This window comes from Pavona decussata, unplaced genomic scaffold (genome assembly GCF_977016875.1).
Source record: "Pavona decussata unplaced genomic scaffold, jaPavDecu1.1 SCAFFOLD_62, whole genome shotgun sequence".
Classification (NCBI taxonomy): Eukaryota; Metazoa; Cnidaria; class Anthozoa; order Scleractinia; family Agariciidae; genus Pavona; species Pavona decussata.
Window position 1 is genome coordinate 950,875 of NW_028145483.1, and position 21,626 is coordinate 972,500.

General features: G+C 38.6%; 3 protein-coding genes and 2 long non-coding RNA genes across 7 annotated transcripts in view; 1 reads left to right on the top strand and 4 right to left on the bottom strand.

The window, feature by feature from the left end:
• LOC146478881 (DDB1- and CUL4-associated factor 1-like) overlaps nt 1-8,207 on the bottom strand; it is a 30,594-nt gene extending 22,387 nt beyond the window's left edge. The window contains exons 1-9 of the mRNA XM_085111612.1: nt 7,816-8,207; nt 6,413-6,489; nt 5,897-6,087; nt 5,240-5,309; nt 4,902-4,969; nt 4,051-4,309; nt 2,975-3,150; nt 1,914-2,015; nt 158-316 (exon numbers count right to left, since the gene is read on the bottom strand). Coding sequence (XP_084967738.1) covers nt 158-316; nt 1,914-2,015; nt 2,975-3,150; nt 4,051-4,309; nt 4,902-4,969; nt 5,240-5,309; nt 5,897-6,087; nt 6,413-6,489; nt 7,816-7,913 — 1,200 coding nt within the window. The 5' untranslated portion in view covers nt 7,914-8,207. The remainder of the gene's footprint in view (nt 1-157; nt 317-1,913; nt 2,016-2,974; nt 3,151-4,050; nt 4,310-4,901; nt 4,970-5,239; nt 5,310-5,896; nt 6,088-6,412; nt 6,490-7,815) is intronic.
• The window catches only part of LOC146478871 (uncharacterized), a 221,721-nt gene that overhangs the window by 100,845 nt on the left and 99,250 nt on the right, over nt 1-21,626 (top strand). The window lies entirely within an intron of this gene.
• LOC146478883 (uncharacterized) lies at nt 9,428-11,346 on the bottom strand. The gene is made up of 2 exons (XM_085111536.1): nt 11,165-11,346; nt 9,428-10,281 (listed from the first exon to the last, which is right to left on the bottom strand). Exons 1-2 carry the CDS (start codon nt 11,333-11,335, stop codon nt 9,484-9,486), a joined length of 969 nt encoding a protein of 322 aa, XP_084967662.1. The 5' UTR covers nt 11,336-11,346; the 3' UTR covers nt 9,428-9,483.
• On the bottom strand, nt 15,392-19,540 carry LOC146478884 (uncharacterized). The gene is made up of 2 exons (XR_014865056.1): nt 16,583-19,540; nt 15,392-16,381 (listed from the first exon to the last, which is right to left on the bottom strand). It is a non-coding gene; the product is annotated as an uncharacterized LOC146478884 (long non-coding RNA).
• On the bottom strand, nt 19,558-21,129 carry LOC146478885 (transmembrane protein 121B-like). 2 transcript variants are annotated; one of them, XM_085111615.1, is made up of 2 exons: nt 20,904-21,129; nt 19,558-20,699 (listed from the first exon to the last, which is right to left on the bottom strand). In XM_085111615.1, the coding sequence occupies exon 2, from the start codon at nt 20,683-20,685 to the stop codon at nt 19,693-19,695; it is 993 nt and encodes a 330-aa protein (XP_084967741.1). In that variant the 5' UTR covers nt 20,686-20,699; nt 20,904-21,129; the 3' UTR covers nt 19,558-19,692. The 2 variants fall into 2 exon arrangements, with proteins under 2 accessions (XP_084967741.1, XP_084967740.1); XM_085111614.1 differs by having other exon boundaries at nt 20,909-21,045.

Here is a 21,626-nt window from a genome sequence, read left to right on the forward strand (position 1 = left end):
ATAAATTATAACAGAGCACTTAATGTATGGTCACTCGGGAAACTGGTTAGTTTTGTTTTCCCTCGAGTCCTCATGTTTGCCGAGACGAACAGGACTCTTGGGAAAACAAAACTAACTGTTTCCCCTCGGGACCGTACACTAAGTGTATAATATTTACCCTCTCCATGGCATCTTCATTGTAGGACAGATAATACAAACACATGGAGCAGCCTGTGGCAGCAACTGATGGCCGCGGCACTTCCAGTAATCGCTGAACTCCATTATGGGTAACAAATTCAGTGGCAAATTTCTTGTGGCAAAGAAGAGATGCTAAATACTGAAACAATAAAAAAAATGCTTATTAATTTCCACTTAAAAGATGTAAAATATAATATTCAAGAATCTGGTATGATGGCTGTGCATTATTGTTATTATTATTATTATTATTATTATTATTATTATTATTATTATTATTATTATTATTATTATTATTATTATTATTATGGCAGTATAAACTTCTGGATGCCCAGAACCTAAGCAAACAATGGTTGGGCGGCAAACCATAGCCAACCTCGCGAAGACTAAACTGCAACAACTAATCACTAACTTCTAATCTCCTTAATTAAATTAAAATGAATCAAATTATTATATTATAATTATTATTATTGTTTATTATAAGTGTTTAGCCGATGCTACTAACAATACAATACTCTACATACAAAGCAATACATACGTTTACTTACTTACTTGCAATACAGGTTACTTAATATGCTACTAATAATTAGAGGAAATAACTTAGTAATAAATTCTGTATATAGAAGCTGGTTTATTATTACGCGGGATGCCCTGAAGGGGCATACCGTGTCTAAAACCGGGTCGATTTCTTTTTTTTTTTTTTCTTCGTCGTATACACAAATCGGTACATTAATTTATTCATTAAACTCTCCCCTCTCCTACTCGGGATGTATTGTTTTGATTGTCTTCAACAAACGCAGGCCAATCAAAATCCATTCTTGTCGCTTATATTGCGAGGGAGGGGACCCACTCACCCCTACCTGTGTGACGTCAATGCATCATTTGATATATTTATTAAAGACGGATTAAGTCGCGCCATATTGTTTTAACATGTTCTGGACTCAAGTGTGCCGTTTTCAAAGGGAAATTTCACCATTTTGAAGCGGCAAATCGAAAGAATAACTTCTAAGAAGCACCCAACACGTAAAACGGTGGAAATTGGTGAGTTCTTAGTGAAGGAATCGTGCTTTGTTTGACAGTCTTAGACCACGACGCGAGACTGAAAAGAGGTCATTGAGAAGCTTACGTTATCGTAATGGAATTTGACAAATTTCCGCTGATAGTCTGAGTCGCGTAACACACGGAAAACAACGTAACGCGATCGTTGTGACTCAAACTATTCCATTAGCAAGGATAGTTTTATCAATCGGCGAAGCATACAGTTGGAATAAATGAATCAGCCCCAGCATCTCGCGTAATGCCAGTATAGCAGGCATCTTGTTACTTGTTATTTTGTCATTTAATACCAGGGCTTAATTTTACAATATACACAACCCTTGTAGCAACTACTTTCATCATACCTACTTAATACCCCCTTAAATATTATTTATTATTTATTATAAATATTATTACTATTATAGCCAATGAGGTGTGTAGCACCGAGTTGGCTATCTACCATCTCATATCCAAAAAAGGTTTTCTTAAAAACAATCAACAAATATTGCTAGGTCTTGCTGATTTCAATTTTTGTTTTGCAAGAACAACCAGAAGACAATTTAAAAATGGTTGCTATTTCTTGAGCATGGTATAATGGCAGTTATATAGTGTACCAGAGTCACTTAGCCAAAAAAATCCCTGGAATTGCATTTGATCCAGCTTTTAATAAATTTTTCAATCACGACAGACTAAAATTCTCTTACCTTAAGAGCATCAAAGACAAGTTGGACATCAATACCACCCTTGAATGTGATGTAGTGCATGACAAGATCGAGGGCTTTGTTTTCAAACACTGTGGGTAACAACTAAACCCAAAACAAATGATTTAATCATCAGAATATTTAGAAAATATTTTAATTTCTACCATAAAATAATAATTACTAATAGAAACTACATAATTAATAGTGTGAGGGCACTAAGAGGTTACCTGATATCAGATGAAATGGAACTGTGACTCATGAGAGCCAATTTTGGTATTTCTCTGTTTGGCCCTTGTAATTCCCCTTATCACATTCAATGAGAATGTCACAACTACCTAACTATACATTCAGGCAAAATTGTTTAAATCACTTTACATGGCTCCATACATGTTTCTAGCTGTGCTATATGGTTTTATCTGGTCACACTGACCAAAAAGAACACAGTCTAATTTCATACAGCGATTTTAAGTTGAGTAGTTTGCCAAGAAAATAAGCCTTAACAGTTGAAGGAGTTATATCGTAACCATGGGAGCATATATTTTCACCCTTGGCTCAGTCAAAACATACAATAACATAAAAGCTCCTAAGTTCCAGGGAGATTTAAGTTACTTTTGTAGGCCTTGAAAAGAAGGGGGGGGGGGGGGGGTTATTATAGTGGGGTTCAACTTAATAGAGAGAAAAAGGGCTTATTTCAAATTATGAATTTCAAATAAAACTTAAATCATTCAGTGTTTCCAAACATTATTTTACCATTCCTAACTAACTGGGGCAAAGTACTGATGAGTTGCAGATTGCAAAATAATACATCGAATTTTTAGGTCGCCACTGACAATAATTCACTGTACTTCTGTGCTGCAGTGAAAATCAAGTTTTCCTAATCTGACTGATGGACTTGGTTTGACCATTTATTTCAGAATTAAGGGTTGGGAGCAGGGACTTATCAAAAAGTCTGACCTCCAAATGAATGACTTATTAAACAATTAAAAGAGGGAGGGATGAACAGAGCTTTCTATTAGTTTATAAATATGAACATTAGATGGAACACGAGTGTACAAGTCATATACCTCTTGATATTCTCCCAGTGGAGTCAGGTATTGTAAGATAAGCCTTTGCTGCATGCCGAGAGTCAGAGGATAGAGAGAGAAGGATGCAGGAAGAATGTGGTAGCCTCCCTTGGGTGAGCGGATGGTCTTGCCTGGCTTTAGTAGAGATGAACCCTTTGCTTGCAGCAAACTCTTTCCTGGCATACAATAGAGAGCAACAGTGTCAGAACTAAGCTTGTACATATAACAAACTTACTGACCTGAAATGGTAATCTGCAAAGGGTACCTTGGCCCAGTTCAGATGTGGCAATTCTTATGTGTCAACCCAAATGGCATAGCAGTGGTTTGCCAGTGGTAAGACATCTGAAGATGAACCAGGTGAAAAACCCTTGGAGCAGGGAGGACTGAACCAGCAACAAAATCAACCCACATGTGGCGTCAATGCCGGAAATATACACTGTATCTGGGCCTGATTGGTGAGAGGTGATTGCTCTCACCGCTACGCCATACCTGCTCCGCTACCTATAATATGACTGAGTTCAAACCCCTTACAGCACTATGAAACTACAGATGAACCTCCCGTAGGCGACCACCCAAAATGTAAAACTAAGTGGTTCCTTACAGGAGGTGGTTGCTTAGGAGAGGTCAGACCATAGGAGGCCTAAATTTTTCTTCATAAGCATATGGTAACTGCAGAGACCTACCCCATGCACCAATTCTCATTCAAACCAATATAATATTGTTTAGTGGCCACAAAAATATATTTACTTTGAATTTCAAAATCAAAAACATTAATAGGTTGCCCTTTATAATCTTACCTAACATAGAGAACAGGATAAGCCTCATTATAGCTACAACTTGAATATATTAATAGCTTGTGTGTTGTCTGTCTTAAGTTTGCATTGTGTTCAGATTGCGATAATGTTACAGCCACACATTATTATCTGTCAAGTGGTCGCTTATAAGAGGTTCAAGCTATTGTGATTTGACTTGGAAACATTTGGAATTTTGGAAAACTGGTCGCTTGAGAGAGGTGGTCGCTTACGAGAGGTGGTTGCAAAGGGAGGTTTGACTGTATTATAAATTAAAAAACCTGCCTTTGCCATTACTGCTGTGGATTGTTTCATCCATATCTCCATTGCACAGACTTGTTTCACCACTGTTTGATGGTCCTGCGGGGGCATCTGCCAAGCTTGTTCTCTTCACCTTACTATTTACTGGGTTGTTACTGCCGTCCATTTTGCTCTTGCTTGTCTTGGCCTTCAGAATAATCCTGTTATTAAAGTCTGATATCGCAGGCTGTGTCAGGTCTGACAAGTCTTTTGCGATGTGCAACCGTCGTAGCATACATGGCACCTGGTGAGTTGATTGAATAATGCAACATCAAAGAAATTGAACAAAAGGGTTTTATAACATTGTCAAAATGAACAGACAAGCATTAAACCTGGCCTTAAATGCCTAATATTAAAGAACAAATTCTCCTATCTTGTCCCCAGAAGTAATGGGCAGAAGTTATAAAAATATCAAGAAAATTCACCTTGGGTGATCATAATTATCCTTAATTCTCATGACCTCCTGAAGGGGTTGAATAAGCATTGATATTACAAGAAGAAATTTGATGCTGATCACTGCTAGGGCTTTTAAAAAGGGTTTAGAACAAAAGTATTTCTGAGGACTTTTATACATGTATCTGTATCAAAAGTATATCCGTGCCTACCATCTGCGACTTTAAATCTACAGGTGCCCTACTCTTCAAGTCCAAACAATAATAATTTTTATATTAATTATATTTTTACTCGTCTGAGACCTCCTACAGTACCAACTGAAAGTTATCAATTAAGTAAAGAGAATTAACCCAGGCAAGAAGTTAGAAGTTTGACAAGACAATTTTTTTTAAAGAAATGTTCAGAATCAAGCTTCTGAAAAAAAAAATCTGATAAAAAATTACCAAGGTGGAATTTTCTTCTCTGAACACTGCAGCAATATCCTGACTTTCCATCGCAAATGCTAAAAGACCTGATGAAGAAATAAATACATTATTATATTTAAATGATTTTGCAATATTTGTTAATGTAAGAATAAAGAAAATATTTAGGCTCATGTAAAATTACAGTAAAGGGTTCACCCCATAGCTTGTTTCATGTTGATTTATCAGTATGATTTCCTGAGAGAACATGTTAGATTAACCTTTGTATGATGTACCTCATAGCTGGCCTCTTGTAACTAATTTTATTTCACATGTCGTCGCTGTTTTGCAGCTTTGAGGAATAACAAGTTTAAGCTTACCTGTGGCATAAGACCGCAAAGGCTCCATAGCTTCTCTTGCCCATTTGCAAAGACGAGTGAGCATACCTTCCTGTTTTAAATTAACAATGATTAACTTGTTTTGGATGAACTCAATTAAACCGTACATTTATTTAATTACATGTAATAAGAAAGAAATCTTGAGTGGTGTAATAAAATTTAATAATAAATAAACTTGCAACTTAACTCAAATCCCACTCAGGGTGAATTTTCTTTCAAACATTTAAATGTATTCAGTATAAATTTGTAACTTTGCATAGCACACAATTCAATGACAAGAAGATCAAATGTACTAATACAGTATGGGGACATTGTCCAGATTGAAAATTTGGAATTTGAAAATGATGGATTTTGAGGAGATGGGAAAACTGGAACGCCCAGAGCAAAACCTCTCAGAGCAAGGACAAGGACCAACAAAAAATCTCAAACCACATATGATGCCGAGTCCGGGAATCGAACCCGAACCACATTAGTTATAATTATATTGCTATATTGTCTCATTTTTTTCACCTTAATTTGTCACTGGCTCACATTAAATAAGCTGTGTCTAGAAATAATTTGTGAACCCTTGAACAGACTTTGAGAATTTGCTACTTCAGCTCACAATGGAGCCACCAACCTTGAATTTCCTTGACTTACCATATCCTGAAAAACTGCAGCACTCTCCAATCCAGGCATAGCATTAAGCAGAACTCTTGCCGCAATGCAGTTCAAATCAAACTCCTCCATGGTGCTCATGATGTACGAGTTCACCAGCTTATCCATGAAGTCATCATTTCTGAATAAAGTTTTTAATAGATGGCCCAACGCACAGTCTGGGTCTGCTCTGCCTAAGTCAAACACCATTCGAAATTATTGTTAATAAATTTTTACTAATAATGAGGTGACTATTAACTGCTAAAATTAAAGGGTTCAGTGCATAACCAACCTATGTCACATTTCAGATTGCTTTTCGTTATTTCAGCTCAGATTCACCAGAGTTTTTCCATGTGGCCTTGAATTCCTTCAAGAAACGTTGCTCTAATATTTTATCGCTCTTTTTGGGATAAACAAATTAACTGCAGGCCTGATTCTTACATTCCTGAACAACCACAAGGTTAAATTTACAGGAGAATTTAATTTAAATATCATTATTTATTACTAGCTTTAAATTACCTGGATGTCTGTCATCAAAGGGATCTGGGTCCAGCTTGTGATATACCTCATTCTCTCGTTCAACCAACTCTGCTATCCTGTATTGACAAATAAAATACACAGCACATTATAAGGAAAAATTACAATGATTTATTAGTAATAAATCTCATCATCCTCATCATCATCATCATAAGCAAGTAAAAATCAACAATTAAATCAAAGGACTTTTCATAGGTGTTACGACATCATTTTCATGATTAGAATAAACTAACCATTTTGAACTTGAAATTAGTGTCATGGAGACTGAAACATTGGTTAATTTTATCGTTGATTTTCACTTGCTTTTTTATCATCATCATCCTCGTCAATATCACCATCATCATCACCATCATCATTATCATCATCATTCCTTTTGCTACAGTTGTATCAATATGAGATAGTAGAGAGAGGAGGGTAAAAGCTGTATAATTAACCTATACCATTGCGTGAATGGTTGGCAATCATATTGATAGGCAAAAATGAATTGTACATGCAAGGTTAAACATGGAAGGTAACTGAATTCATAGGAATCCAAGAGTCGTCCCTTGTCTATTACAATGTATAGGCCCTCTATGAGAAAAACAAAACGGCATGCATATCATCATATTGATTTGATGGACCGTAAAATTACCAAAAAGGAAATGTTCAAAAGGTAGAGCTGACTGTCACTCTCCCGGCTATCAGAGTCTGGAAAATATATGTGTAAATTTTAAACAAGTTTTCCTGCCGGGTAAAAGTTTCCCGTATAAGGCCTTTGCTTTGATCTATAAATGTAAATATGAAATTGTTTTTATTTCCTTATTTTCGATTCGGTATGGTTTGTGTAGCCATGAGATTACATTGATGACTTATCAATGTCATCAATTACTAATCAATGCAATCAATGCCTAATCCATGACTGAAACCTTTTTTCCAATGTATCCCAACCAAGTAGATCAAGGGCTTCTGTTGCTGATGAATGTTTTCAATTGGCATATTTAAAATTAATTTAGCTGCTTTATTCTGGAGTAATTGGATCTTGTTCATCAGTGTGGTGTTGGACTTGTCCCCCCAAGTTACATCAGCATAATCAAGGTTTAACAGCACCATGGCTTTTACAAAGAGTTCCCTTGTATCTCTTGGCAGGAGATGTTTTATTCTCTGTAGAACGCCAAGCCTCTGAGACACTTTGTTCTTGATGTAATCCACGATTACTCATTGATCTTCGGCAATAATCAATGACTAATCAACTGATTACCCATCGATTACCCATTGATTTCATTGATGTCATCGATTCGATATGTCTGGTTATATATAAGGGTTGCCACCTGCATTTTGTACTAGCTCGTAAAGAAACTGATACATGTAGCAAACTGAAAGTTGTTCTGCAGGCATTAAGCACCTACCCTCTCAGAGTATTAACCGGCGATACATTTGCTTGATCTTCTCTTCTCCACGTATCCAGCAGGTTATTCAGTTCAGTAGCACTGTCCAAGGCTGCCATGACCTAACATCAAAGCCTTCTCTTCTTTATAACCACATGATGAAGAAAGATCGAAAAGATTAAAACTCCCGCCATTTTGTGGACGCGATTAGGCAAGGTAACAGTAGGAAACGGCACAAAATTTCCGCTTTGCTTGACGTAGATAACACACTTATAAGGTAAAAGGAAACTGGGGTAAATCGAAGTAATATTTTGCGGAATTTCACGATATGAAAGAGCGATAAAACAGGGATAAAACGACCGATAAAACCACAACAAAATAATTTCCAGCGGTCACATGTGTAACAACATCGCTGGAGTGGGACCCAGTCTACCACCGTAATCAAATTATGATCGCCTGGACGCCTGGTTGTTATCAACCTCGGTCCAGTCTCTTGCTTAGTGTCTCGCAAATGATACAAACGAGTGAAACGCTGAACATTTTTAAAAATGTCTTTTCTTCGGCTAAGGTACGGCAAAACCAGCTCACAGTCGCTAAAAAAATCGCCTGCAGACTGTCTGGTTGCGTGTCACTATTCCACGCCGCGGATGATTTACGTGCAAGCGGAGCTAATGGCATGCGATAAACTAGGCTTTGGGGGTCGTTCACACTTTTTTCGGAAGTATCCGAGAACGATATCGAGGTACGGATTTGCTCTGACGAAGGGCTAACGCTCAAAACGTCAGCTATCGAATCTCTTTATGGTGGTTAACTTACATCACCTTATTTACTCTTTTGATAAAATCCACTCCCCCACCGTCACGTATACAGTACCCTCTTGTCTAGTTTCGATCGATCATGGCAGTAAACAAAGTGTTCATACTTGGGTGCAATTCGGACCAGTAAATGAAAGAAATTAAATGACTCCCCTTTAAAGTTATTGTAGTGACTGCGTAGCAATGTTAATGTCAAACCAAAATACCGTAAATTGTCGCTTATAAGCCCTGGGTTCGAACTTCGTAAGGGGTTTTAGATGAGTTTAAAAAAGGAGGCGCTTATATCCGAGGGGGCTTATAACAGGAATAAAAAACCGTTTGGAAACGACCTATAGCAATGTTGATTGAAATACATTTTTCATTAACTGGTTTTTAAGCTTTAAAAAAAATTAAGTTAAAACTAACAGCACGAACGAAACTAGAGGGGGCGATATATCCCGGGAGGGGGCTTATAATCGGATGTATCTTTTTGGTTTACAGGAAGATGGGCCTATAACCGGAGGGATTTATAAGCAAGGGGGGGGGGGGGGGGAACAGTTTACGGTAGTAACCCCTTGAAAGTGTCTGAGACACCCCAATTAGTTGATGACGAAACATAACAAAAAGAACACGACAATTTTATCATTTTACAAAAGTTTATTAAATTTACATTGCTTTAACGTTATAAACTTTGATGCACGATTTTCTTTGGTGAAGGACTAGTTAAGGACTACAATAGCAAACCACGATAATTTTTAAGAAAGAAACTTAAGTGGATAAAAACTCCCGGTAAAAACTATCCGTGTCTTAAGTGGTCTTAACCAATATCATTGCCTACACTGAGTAAAAAACCTTCTCCTTTAATCTTGAAATCAAAAATGTCTTAAGCCGTCTATTAGTCTTGCCTGAAAAATCTAAAGCTTTTTCCTGTGGACAGGCGCCCGCAGGAAATGTCTCTGATCAGCGGGAAAGATTCAGAACTTCCAAAGCAACATGAATCGTAACTCCTTGGCTGGTAGCAATCGGTGAAGTCTTCATCGGCATGTGTCGAGCTTTCCACGGACTGGTCTGAATCAAGCGACGACGATTCTGATAATGAGTCAAACTCAATGGCCGGCTCAAAGGAAGGTGTGAGAGGACGATCCAAGACCTCATCTTCATCGACGTTTCCAAAGATGTGCGGGAGCTCCTTGGCGATGGAATAGGAAAACGGGAACTCGTCCGCGAGAGACTTGAACTCTGCAGCAGGATCTTGGTGGTCTTCAGGCGGTACGGCAACGGGATCTCCCGCGGGCATGGAGCGGTGAGTGGTGTACGAGGAAGCTGCTGTTTGCCCAAAGTTGGTTTCCGGACGCAACTGAGTGGTCATGCGCACTGGTGTAGGGAACGGTGAATAAGGTTGTTGGTAGTGTAACGGTGCGGGCCCAGCAACAGGCGTAGGAACAGGCACAGCTAGAGGTCTGGTGACTAGGCTGGATACCGACGGCACTGGTCCGCTGACCGGGTAAAACGCGGGCGGAAACCACTGTGGCGGTGCTGGAAACTGGCCGGAGCGACTGTAATAAACATTCCCTCGGATGGATCTGTGAATCCTAGATGAGCCAGGCAAGACTGGGCGGAATGCAGAAGGTCTGACAACGGCTTCCTTGTCCTGCTTCTTTCTCCATTTTTGACGGCGATTAGTGAACCAGGTCTAGTAGAGAAAAGCGAAATAGAACGTAAGGGATTTGAGCGTTGAAATCGTTTTCCTTTTAAAAGATACACGCATGCACAGCTACTGGTCTTGAGACCCTGAAGGGTTTTCGGTGTGTTTCATTCGTAAAAGCATATTGAGTTTGCTCTATAACATCTACTGCTTGATTCCAAAGCACATCATACAGAGATTTAGAATATACGCTTACGGCAAACGACAGAAATGAAATGACCACGTGACCAGCAGTTTATCTTTCATTTGCGGCTCGCTGTTTTCAGTTTCTCAGTAAAATTGAGTAATTTTGCCTAACAGGAAAGGTCAGAATTATTTCGTACTATTCTCATCTGATGAAATCACTTTTTCAAAAAACATAAACGGGAATATCACGTTTGCCGTTTGCCTTAAACGCGATTTTAAATCACTCTAATATGAAATTAAACGTTATAAGGTACTGATATCGTTACAAAATTTAATAAAATGCAGTCTTAAAATTAATGATTCCAGCATCATTTAATTTAAAAAGGATTCGTTTACGCTGTGTTATTACGTGAAAAATTGTTGAGAAAAGAAAAACAATAAAAAATTACGAAGTCAAGCGCGTGAGTTTATTGTCGCTTCCTATTGATGCAGGTAGCTAAAACAACCTGAACAGAAGAAATAATCTATCCCGCATTCGACCTCTTCGTTCCACGTTTCTTCACATTTTCAACATCTCAATCACGAGGCGATGTGGAGTGAAGTTATTGCTTTGAGCTAGCTAAATATGGTGCGAAGTGACCGTGAGCCATCTATTTCAGAGAATTATAGAGGTTTCACCGCGTGTCGTGTTCTCGAAATGTCGGGGGCGAACTTGAAAGGGGCGAAACAGTACCATTAGACTTACCATAACTTTAATCAGAGGGACGTCAAGTTTAGCGGCCAGCGAAGCTTTCTCCTGCCTGGTTGGATACTTCTTCCTCCGGAACAGGGCCTCGAGTTTAGATTTCTGGGCAGCGGTGAAGGTTATTCTGTCAGTTCCATAGGCTGAAGATCCGGGTACTGGATCAGGAATCATTAGGATAGGAAGGGGATCTAAAGTGAAGAAAACAAAATTTCGTTAATAAGAGAGCTGCATCTCGAATTAGCTATCAATTGTGAAAGAAAGAGACTGTGGTTCAGGTCTTTGTACCCAAAATTGAGAAAATTAATTCCAAACTCCAAATCTCCAGCTTGTAGCTGAAATCCTTACTAAAAAGTTCTAAATCACGGTAAATCTTGTACATAAACTAAAGTAAATGCATTGTTACCTTAAAAAAAAGAAAGCAAGACATTTATACGTAAAGCTCTGTCAAGTTATTTGTACTGGATTTGAAGCGCAGGGAGCTTAGTAAGCAAGACCCGCCATAGCCTGCGTGGAAGGCGACGCAGGCTAGACTCACCAGAAAAAAAAACCAATAAAATTTCTCGCAGTTTTAACCTGGATGAATACTCAACGGGGAAATCTGATTTTTACAACATGCGACCCTCAAGTTTTGGCTGGTATGGAAATCATATTTTCAAGTTGGTTGTAGTGAATCAACTTGATTATTTTTACTGTAACGATTTGGTATCTAGATGGCTGTACTGTTAACCAAATCCATGCGGCTCTCGCCAACTCCCGTGCGCTATCAAGAGTTACAATACTCTGACGCAAATTTTCATAGGAATCACAGAATCGAATTAAGTTTTAACTCTAAATCTCAATCGATCTTAATCCCACATGCACCGGCTCTCTGAGAAGAGATCAAACATCCACAACCTTTCATTGTAATCGATAATGTCAGCTCAACTGAATATGTTCCAGTATTTTGGTCTCCAACTCGCAAGGCTCATTTTTAGTTACGGGCCAGGGGGCTCATTGATTTTCTCAAATCGTGCGAAAAGTAGCTTGACTTACAAAGATGATTAAATTTGTCTGGTAAGCAAATGATTTTCCCTAATGTAATGCAATGCTCGCTAGTCAAGAGGCAGATTGATAACATTCAAACAATTACAACATCTGGCATAAAAATCATCCCATCACAAACTTGACTGAGAATTCGCGCTCTGCCGTCCGAGATTTAAAATCGCGTTTAATTCCGGCGAAAGCTTAATCGTGGAAAAGATTTTGACTGTACTTCATGAAATTTCGAAACTTGCATTGCTTTCCAATTATGAATTTAACAAAGAAAAGAGTGAAGATAAAAAACATTTTCTCACCTGGGCAGTGCGCCAACACCGAAGGATCACTTTCTCCGAAGTCCAGTCGACGGCCCTTCTTCCTTTGCCAAATCGGCACTCGGATAAATTCGGTTTCCATTCGGTTGATTCTCGGCTCGTCGAAGTTCAACTTTCGCTTCACAGATTCGACTGAAAGCGCCTCGTTCGAGAAAGATGCGGAACTAAACATGTTGATGGTCTTCGCGTGTAACACAGTAGCGAGTAGTTTTTCAAACTGGTTAACTGAAAAAGAATCAGTGACTTTATTTATACGTTTTGGTTGTCTGGTATTGTTTACAACTCTATTGTTTACAAATTGAAAGGATTTGAAAAGAACTTGGCGTCATTGTTTGCAGTCTAATTAGCTCAGCTACAAATAGAAATATCTCACCCTGTAATTGGCTGAAAAGTAACTTGAAAAGAACAATAAAATATCTCACTTCACACTCATCAAAACATTTTATTTGTGTGTAAAGCTGGTGATAAAAAAGCTCGTTCGCGTCTTAAGTCAGTTGATTAAAAAGATTTGTCATGCTTTTTTCAGTTCGCGAGGATCATTTTTGAAAAATCGAAAACCACGAGAATTAAATTCTCTCTCAAAGAAAGGAATAGAAACGAATAAAATACTAAGATTTTCTTTAGCTTTGGTCGAAGTTTTGCGCTCGCGTCTGTGAGAGCAAATGTTCCACTTGTGTCACGCCCTTAAAACTTTTCCAGGATGTCCGTGTAATGCCTCAATCAACGTGCTTTGCGGTAAGAACTCCAAGCGAGTCATTTCCATCTTATTCAACAGAACTGGTTTAGATCTTCAGTATTTTTCTTACGTGTCCATTTTCAGAGATATAAAAGGCATATCAATGCCTCAGAAGAGAGACAAAACCGTGAGGGGGTCAGAATTAGCGGTGAGACTACAAGGTGCGATTTTTTGCACACGAAATGCTGTGAAATTTTTTACAGGAAAATAAGATTCGAGAAAAGCCAAAGCCTTAACATTCTAACGGAGAAAATAAAGTACTTATCTTGCTAAAAGAACGCGTGAAGCTGCAAGTTTTTAAATAGATTTTAATAGTTTTCATTAAAAAAGCGTGTTTTTCTCTCTCGGTGCTGGAGAGCGCTAAAATTAAACGGGACGAGATCACGCCATCAGCTTCTATACACGCAAAAGTTGGCCTTTTGTTAAATGAAAATCGCACCTAACCGGGATGTGACAAACAGTAATAAAATTGATTAATAATAATAGTTATGACCTGCGAGTTCGGCTTATGCGAGTCATTCCCATCTTATTCAACAGAATGTTTAGATCTTTAGAATTTTTCTTACGTGTCCATCTTTAGAGGTAAAAAAGGCATATCAATGCCTCAGAAGAGAGGCAAAACAGTATTAAGGGGGTCAGTCAATTAACTGTGAGTGCAAGGTGCGAGTTTTTGCATACCACTGCCATAACATTTTTTACAGGAACATAAGATTCGAGAAAAACCTTAACGTTCAAACCGAGAAAGTAAAATACTTATCTAAAAGAACGCGTGAAGCTGCAAGTTTCTAAATAGACTTTAAATAGTTTTCATTAAAAAAGCATGTTTTTCTTTCTCGATACCAGAGAGCGTGAAAATTAAAAGGAAAAAATCACGCCATCAGCTTCTATACACGCAAACAAAAGGTTACCTTTTGTTGAATAAAAGTCTCACCTAGCAAATATGACAAGCAGTAATAAAATGATTAACGATAAAAGCCATGATTTGCGAGTACGGCTAAGAAAATGCTTTAAATCAACGATAGTTACTACAATGAACTGGAGGCCGTTTTTCCTGGCTGTCGAGTAAGGACCGGACTGCTAAGTTAGAGGTCGTGGGTTTGAACTCCGGCGGGACCAACCGCTCGGGGTCCGTCTTAACTAAAGAAAAGGTGCTACTTTTACTTTGACATCTGCAAATGGTTACACCTTCACGTGGCATGGATGACCACATAGAAATAGCTGCCCCGTCTCCAATTAAGGGACGTAATAGAACCAAATTGAGGACGTAACGAACCCTAGCTGTGACCACCCTCAGTGCCAGCATGTTTATTTCTGCAGTTTTTTTGCTTGAGTTTTAGTATCCTCTCCTACATTTCCAAGATATTTTAGCCCTTATACTTCTCTTGTATCTCGCTACCCCTAAGTCGGATTTTATTTGAAAACGCCCAAAAATCCGAAGGACGGAGTACGAGGACTTGAACGTTTTCTTTCCCAGTCTCACTTTGTGTTGGTGCGCAATTTCAAGTTCCTTTTGTCTTTCCTTCAATACGTTTGTTTTGTAAAAATCCGTTGTCAGTTTTTTTCCTACCTTAGACTCTTTTAAAGCCACTAAAGCCATTTACAATCACTTCTCTCGATGCGGACTATCGCCTGATAGTTGTCCAGCGTAAATATGATCTAGTTTTAAGAACATCAAATTTCCAAACCGATAGTACCGAGACACAAACTCTCCGCTGTTGTTAAAGTTTTTATTGAGCACCACTAAATATTCTTCCAAACAACTCACGAATTTGACATTTAAGGCGAAAATTTGAAACGAAAAAGATGAATGAACAACGTACAGGATGAAAATACAATGAAAGCAAACTTTTTCTTAATGAACTCAAACAACCGGAATGAAACACGAGCGTCGCGACGCGTGTCCTCGCGGGACACAATTTTCGCGTGCGCGCACTTGACCCGTCCGCTTTATTATCCCTAACAGAATGTAAGGGTTGCTCGTAGTCTAGAGAGAGTGGTAGAAATCGAGCCTAGGCGGCACTGCAACGTACAAATGCTCGAGTCTACTTTGGTTATCAAAAGTAATCACAGTCCAGTTATTTGAGATCCGAAGCGAAGAGTGAACCAAATTACAGACAGACAAACAAAATCAATAAAGGCCAGCTTACTCAATACTGCACGCATTTATTGACTGTAGACACAGCTTACATAAATATAGAATGCGAGCAGTCTCTCTTTTGCTAGAGAATCCGCGAGGAAGAACGCAAAAACTGAGCGAGCGCGATATTCGAGGGGCGAGACGCGCGCGCGAGTGCGCGGCTTTGCCCCTCGCGCTTCGAATTTCGTGCTTCAAGCCGCAGTTTTTTTTTTTTTTGCGTTCTACCCGTGGACTATCGAGCAAAAGAGAAAGTGCTCGCAGTCTAACATAAATGACATTAAAGTAAAATTTGGCGCAAATAGTGTGAGGTCAGGACAAGCGTCTAATATATAGGGACTACACTTTAAACTAAGAATGATTAGTGGCAATCAATGGGAAAGAAATATTCATATACTTCGTTATCTTCTAGCAGAAATTTTTACATCCTTGGAATAAATGTGTAAATAACTGATAGAAAACAATAAACCTCTTGACTTTCACAATCTTTGCGACTGGTCGTACACTAAACAAAATAGACCATATTGCAGGTCTTTATGAAAAATAATTTTAATAACAAACAAGAAAAAAAGCAATCTTTACATCATATTTTAGAAATAATATATAATAGCAATGTACTTAATTATCCTCTCCCCTGGAGGGGCTTTAACCCTTTCCCTCCCAGGAGTGATCATTATGTTATTTCCCCTTACATTATCAATACATTGTCAACCAGACAGGTGATGAGAATAAAGAAAATCATCAACTAGATGATATTGATTGATGTAACACCAAATTCTCTGAACTAACTTTACTAAGAAATGTATGGCAGTCAGTCAGGAGAATTAACATTCAGATCATTGGAGTGAAAGGGTTAATTGGAACACAACATGTAAATAGGCTCACAAGTGGTAATCATCGTTGCAGTTGTTTATTGTCTATGGAAGAGGCTATTGGCCCCAGTTACAATCTTAGGTCAGTCAGGCATTGCTTGTAAAAAGGTTCTCTTTGGTAGCCTGCATAGCAGTCGTTTCCATTTACTTCAAGCCAAGCGGGGTAAGCGCGCGAGGACGTGCACGAGGGCATTGGGCAAAAAGGACCAAAAAGTAGGAGCGGGGTTTTGCTCCTTTTTGCCCAATGCCCTCGCGCGCTTACCCCGCTTGGCTTGAAGGAATCGAAACGGAAACGACTGCTACGCAGGCTATCTCTTTGGTGACCATCTAGCGTGTAGAACACGACGCTCACAAGATTTTGTGAGCTTTAAATTTCATTCTAAGTATCTTTATATAGTAGTTATTGTATTTTAACTCTGCAATTCAGCTATATATCAGCTGCAAATGAGTTAAATAAACAGTCTTAATTTATTTAAGAATCCCAACTGCAAGGAGGCAGACCAGCTGGTTATTTACAAGTGCAGCAAGGGGTTCAAACAATTCCAGGTAGTGGCCAGTGAGCGGGACGTGAACCTGGGACCACTGAATTACAAGTCTGATGCCCCACCCACTCAGTCACGGCACCTCCTTTATAGCCTAGGTGCAGACGTCTCCTATTGCTTTTCCAAGTGCAACGAAGGAAGTAGGAGACGTCCGCACGCAAGCTTCCTCCTATATTACATATAAACAAGCAAGCAGGCAATTATTGCACCTTCCACTATATTTTTCCTGTGATCTGTTTTCTCCCAGGAAAAAGTAACGAGGGGAACAAGGGAATGGCAGGGTGTTACCTAAAACCTCCTAACAGGACAAAATATTGATTTTCTCATAAACTACTTCTAGCCAAAGCCCTAAAATATTTTCCAGCAAAAGAGGCTAAATTAGTGAAGCTTCTGAGTAAACATTGTGTGAAGGCAGGTTTTGAAGTTCAGAGTCCACATTATTGAAAAGTGCAGTAACACAATGCAATGTTATTTTTATGGGAACTATTTGAACTACAAATTAACTCTGTATTCATAGAGACAGTGTCGTAAAAGTGTGCCACAAGAGTAACAAACTGACCTAGTGAAAACTAATAACGAAAGTATCCACTATCAATTATGCTCTTTGACCATTAACTTATAAACTGTAATAATAATCATTATAGTGCACATGCCCTACATCATGCAAGTACATTGTTTAGTTAAAATGACGAAGATTACAATGAGTAAATATGTGATAGAGATATATTAAAAAATAATAATTAATTAAACTCATACTGTTGATGAAAATTGATGACGTTTGATCATCCTCAATTTTTTATTTTTAATATTAATAATTATTATTAATAATAAAAAATAAAAAAATTGGGGATGATCAAGCGCCATCAATTTTCATCAACAGTATTAGTTTAATTAATAATTATTAAAAGCACACACAAATTGCAGCACATTTTATTGAGAGGAATAAAAAAATGTTCTTTGTGCAATGTTGAGTAATAAGAAACAACAAAAAAAAGGTTGTTCCTCATGGATTTGTTGATCACGATTACGTAAGCACTTTAGAATTTTTAAGAACATTTGCAAAGTGTGAGAAACAGTCAAGTGGTTCTCTAAACAGTTCTCTGATGTTCTTAAAAAATTCTGTGTTCTTAATAGATTAGTCAACAATGCACTCAGCACATTTTTTGGTTCTTTAACATATGGACAAGACATCAGTTTCCCACTAACCCATTAACCCTGATATCAAAGAACAAATTCTCCTATCTTGTCCTCATACTTTCTTATAAAAAAACTGGGGAGAAGTTATTGAAATATCACGAAATTCCCCTTGGGTGATCATATCCTTAATTCTCATGATAAAGCAATGATTTTGCAAGGAGAAATTTGATGCTGATCGCTGTTAGGGCTTAGTAATAATAATCTCTTTTAATAATCTGATCGCGGTTTTCAGAAAGGTCCTAGGCCTCAAAGGGTTAAGATACAAGACATACTTTTGGGGTGCTTACCATTTTCATGGAAAACCCGGAAATTCCAGTTGGAAAATCAAATGGTACGCATCATTCCAATTGGAGTATTTCTGAAATTATGGGCTTCTGGTCAAAGTTATTCATTTTTATTACTCCTTTTGGGATTTACAGCTGATGTTCATACATTTTGCATGTTAACCATCTTCTGTTAAGACAAGCTAAATCATTTCGTATTTATGCCGAAAATTTCCATCCGGGTGGTTTGCGTAAATGGTAAGCACCCCAGGTTTCCCATTAAGATCCAGTAATTGGCTAAAAAACTGGTTACTTCAATTTGTAAGGGGCCACTTACATGAGCTGAGCTGGCTTGGTTTGCTGAGTTTTCAGAACATCTTTAAACACCACACAACGCTGTGAAAACATGAGAACCAGCTAGCCCAGCTGGCCAGGATCCTATTATAGCAATGCTGTGATCCCGGTTAACCAGCTGAGATTTTTCCATGTAATGGTATTGACTGGGCCAGTAATTTCTTGCGACAAAATTCAGCACTACAACAAAACTTCTCATTGAAAAATCCACATTTCTATTTAAATGTGACATATGAAGGAACACAACATCACAAACTAAGCTAGTTAAATGTGGCATGCTCCCCCGGTTAACCAGCTGAGATTTTTCCATGTAATGGTATTGACTGGGCCAGTAATTTCTTGTGACAAAATTCAGCACTACAGCAAAACTTCTCATTGAAAAATCCACATTTCTATTTAAATGTGACATGTGAAGGAACACAACATCACAAACTAAGCTACTTAAATGTGACAAAAATGATATTATAGCCGTATTAACAAATTAAAGTAAAGTCATTCGAGCCATTCTCATTATTGGAGCCATTTTTTACATAACAACTTTGAAATTTAGCCAGCACTGTGCTATAGCTCGTGTTATGTAAAACCAGCCCCGCTAACTACACCAGCTAGGCTAAGGTATATTGGCCTCTAAGCTGCCCACTTCAGGAAAACCCATTTACTATTAAACCCAACTGTTTACTAAAAAATCATTGAGAAGCAGGCAAGACACAACCCATGTCATAAACATAATCAACAGTGTCTACAACAAAGCTGCTGCCCAAGGTGCATTCCGTGCACGTCCCATGCCGAAGATACGCTGAGAGTTTTGAACTTCCACATTTCCACGCCAAGCGGCTGCTGAAGTGCGTATGCCAAGAAAATGTTATGTCAACCGCCTGTACACTCTAAATCTTACACCGGGAGAGAAATCCTGCATATTTTTGGACAAAAACTAAAGCTAAAGCCAGGCATTAGCTCTGTTTTACGCCGTTTCACGCCAAAGACCATGATCATGTGCCAAGTGCGCCAAGCTATTTGGAAACCCACGCCGAAGATCTTCGGCATAACCAACATAAAATGCAGCCTGGGTTGCTGCTAATTATGTTACTGGAGAAACCATCAGCTTATTGGCATCATCTCCAAAACTGATGCTGGAGCAATGAGTTTTGTGTCCATCAATCATGTCGGGTGCAAAATGCTTCTCACATGTTGGGCATTTTTCAGGGTGTGCAGGTCCACAAGACTCATAAATGTCAAACAGGTAGATGGCCGATGCAATGATATTCTTTCCAATAAAAACTGACACATCCTGATTATAGTTTGCCCACAGAATGATTCTGATAACTCCCAAGGGTACATTAACCAGAACAATGTAGGATATTGCATATAGGAGCTGAAAGTTGGTAGAGCGAACTTGGCCTTTGACGATAGCACTCAATTCTAGTAAAGCCAAAGTTGGGAGAAAGAAATTGATGCATGCAAAAGTAATGATGGCATTTTCCAAACCAACCGGAAGATCCAACTTTATGTCATTCATGAACAGAATCTCCAAGATGTCAATACTGTCGAGGAGATCAAGCGTGACCCCAGCAGAGAGCTTATCGACGTAAACTCGCCTGCTGGAATACGGCTTGGCATCATGGTGTGAATTCACTAAAAGAAGGAACAGCATAGGTGTGATACACAGGGCAATCTTCAGAAAATTCTGACCAAATAATTTCGCTTCGCCTAGCTGATCTGCGAAACGTTTGAAAATCACTGCTACCTCTGGCACTAGAGTGATGGCCACATAAGCTAGCCAGGCGATAAAAACATAAGGGATTTCATCTGCGTATTCATCAGGTGCCTTCCCGTCTACTTCTTCCCTTCTTGCTCTTCTCCTCAACTTCTGTAACTTGGAAAGGACTTTCTTTTTAGCCATGAACATGACTGCGATCCAGCATAAAACCACAATGATGTCTGTAGCGATGAATCCCAGGGACTTGTAATCATGATGTTCGTAGAGGTACACATCCAAAATCGCGCCTTGAAGAATGAGAAGGACGATGCAGAATGCTTTACCAACAGTCTCGAGGCTCAAACAGCACTTCATGACGCTAAAATATCCTTAAAAAGAAAGGAAAAGGAATTTTGTACGGTCTTAAATGGACGTAAATGCTAAATTAAGCTCAGTAAGTGGTTAAATGATTTAGTCTTTTGACTTGCGTTTTGCCACCTAACATGAAGAACTCTAGTATCTCCTGATTAACTCAACCAATATAATATTATAAGCTTCAAAATACAAAAACATCACTAGAAATCTTTCTTTACCTTACCTTCCCTTCTCTTAAGAAGAAGAATGCAAGACTAAATTCCGGCAATCTTTCCAAGAATTACATTTGGGTCCCAAAGCGACGCCCAGTGTCAAAAGATAATCGCCATATTGGATTTTTGGATATTTGACCGAGTTGTGACTGGACCAGATTATTTTTTGCGTGACTGGACCACAATGCAATGTGGGAATAAATCACGCAATGAAATATATCCCCCCATAAAAAAGGCGTGATACGATCATCTTTGCCCGGAAATAAACCAGACATCAAAGTGGAGAAAATGATTACAGGTAGCCATTCCAGAACTACGTAATCTAAAATTGCTTATTGCAAAAAACAAAATAAAATAACTGAGGTAAATAAGACTAAGAATAATTTATTTAGCCCACTGGTGCACTGAATTGCACGACTTTTGACTCCGTCACGAACATTAACTGTTTCAAGATTTTCCTTGCTTTTCATACTTCCAACTCGCACTTATGGTGTTGAGGTGGCACTTTGGTTAGAAAGAAGGGTAAGGTTTTAAACTCGGGAATAAGCAGAACTACCCAACAACCCTTTTAGAGAAAATTAATCGTACACTAAACATTAGCTAAGTTCCTACGTGAATCTTGGTCACTTATTTAACGTTCCTGGGAAAAAAAATACCCGCTCTTCACTGCCAGCGAGCAAGACTTTTAAGAAATGAGAATCCCAGCCAGCTGTATAAGTGTGATGTCTG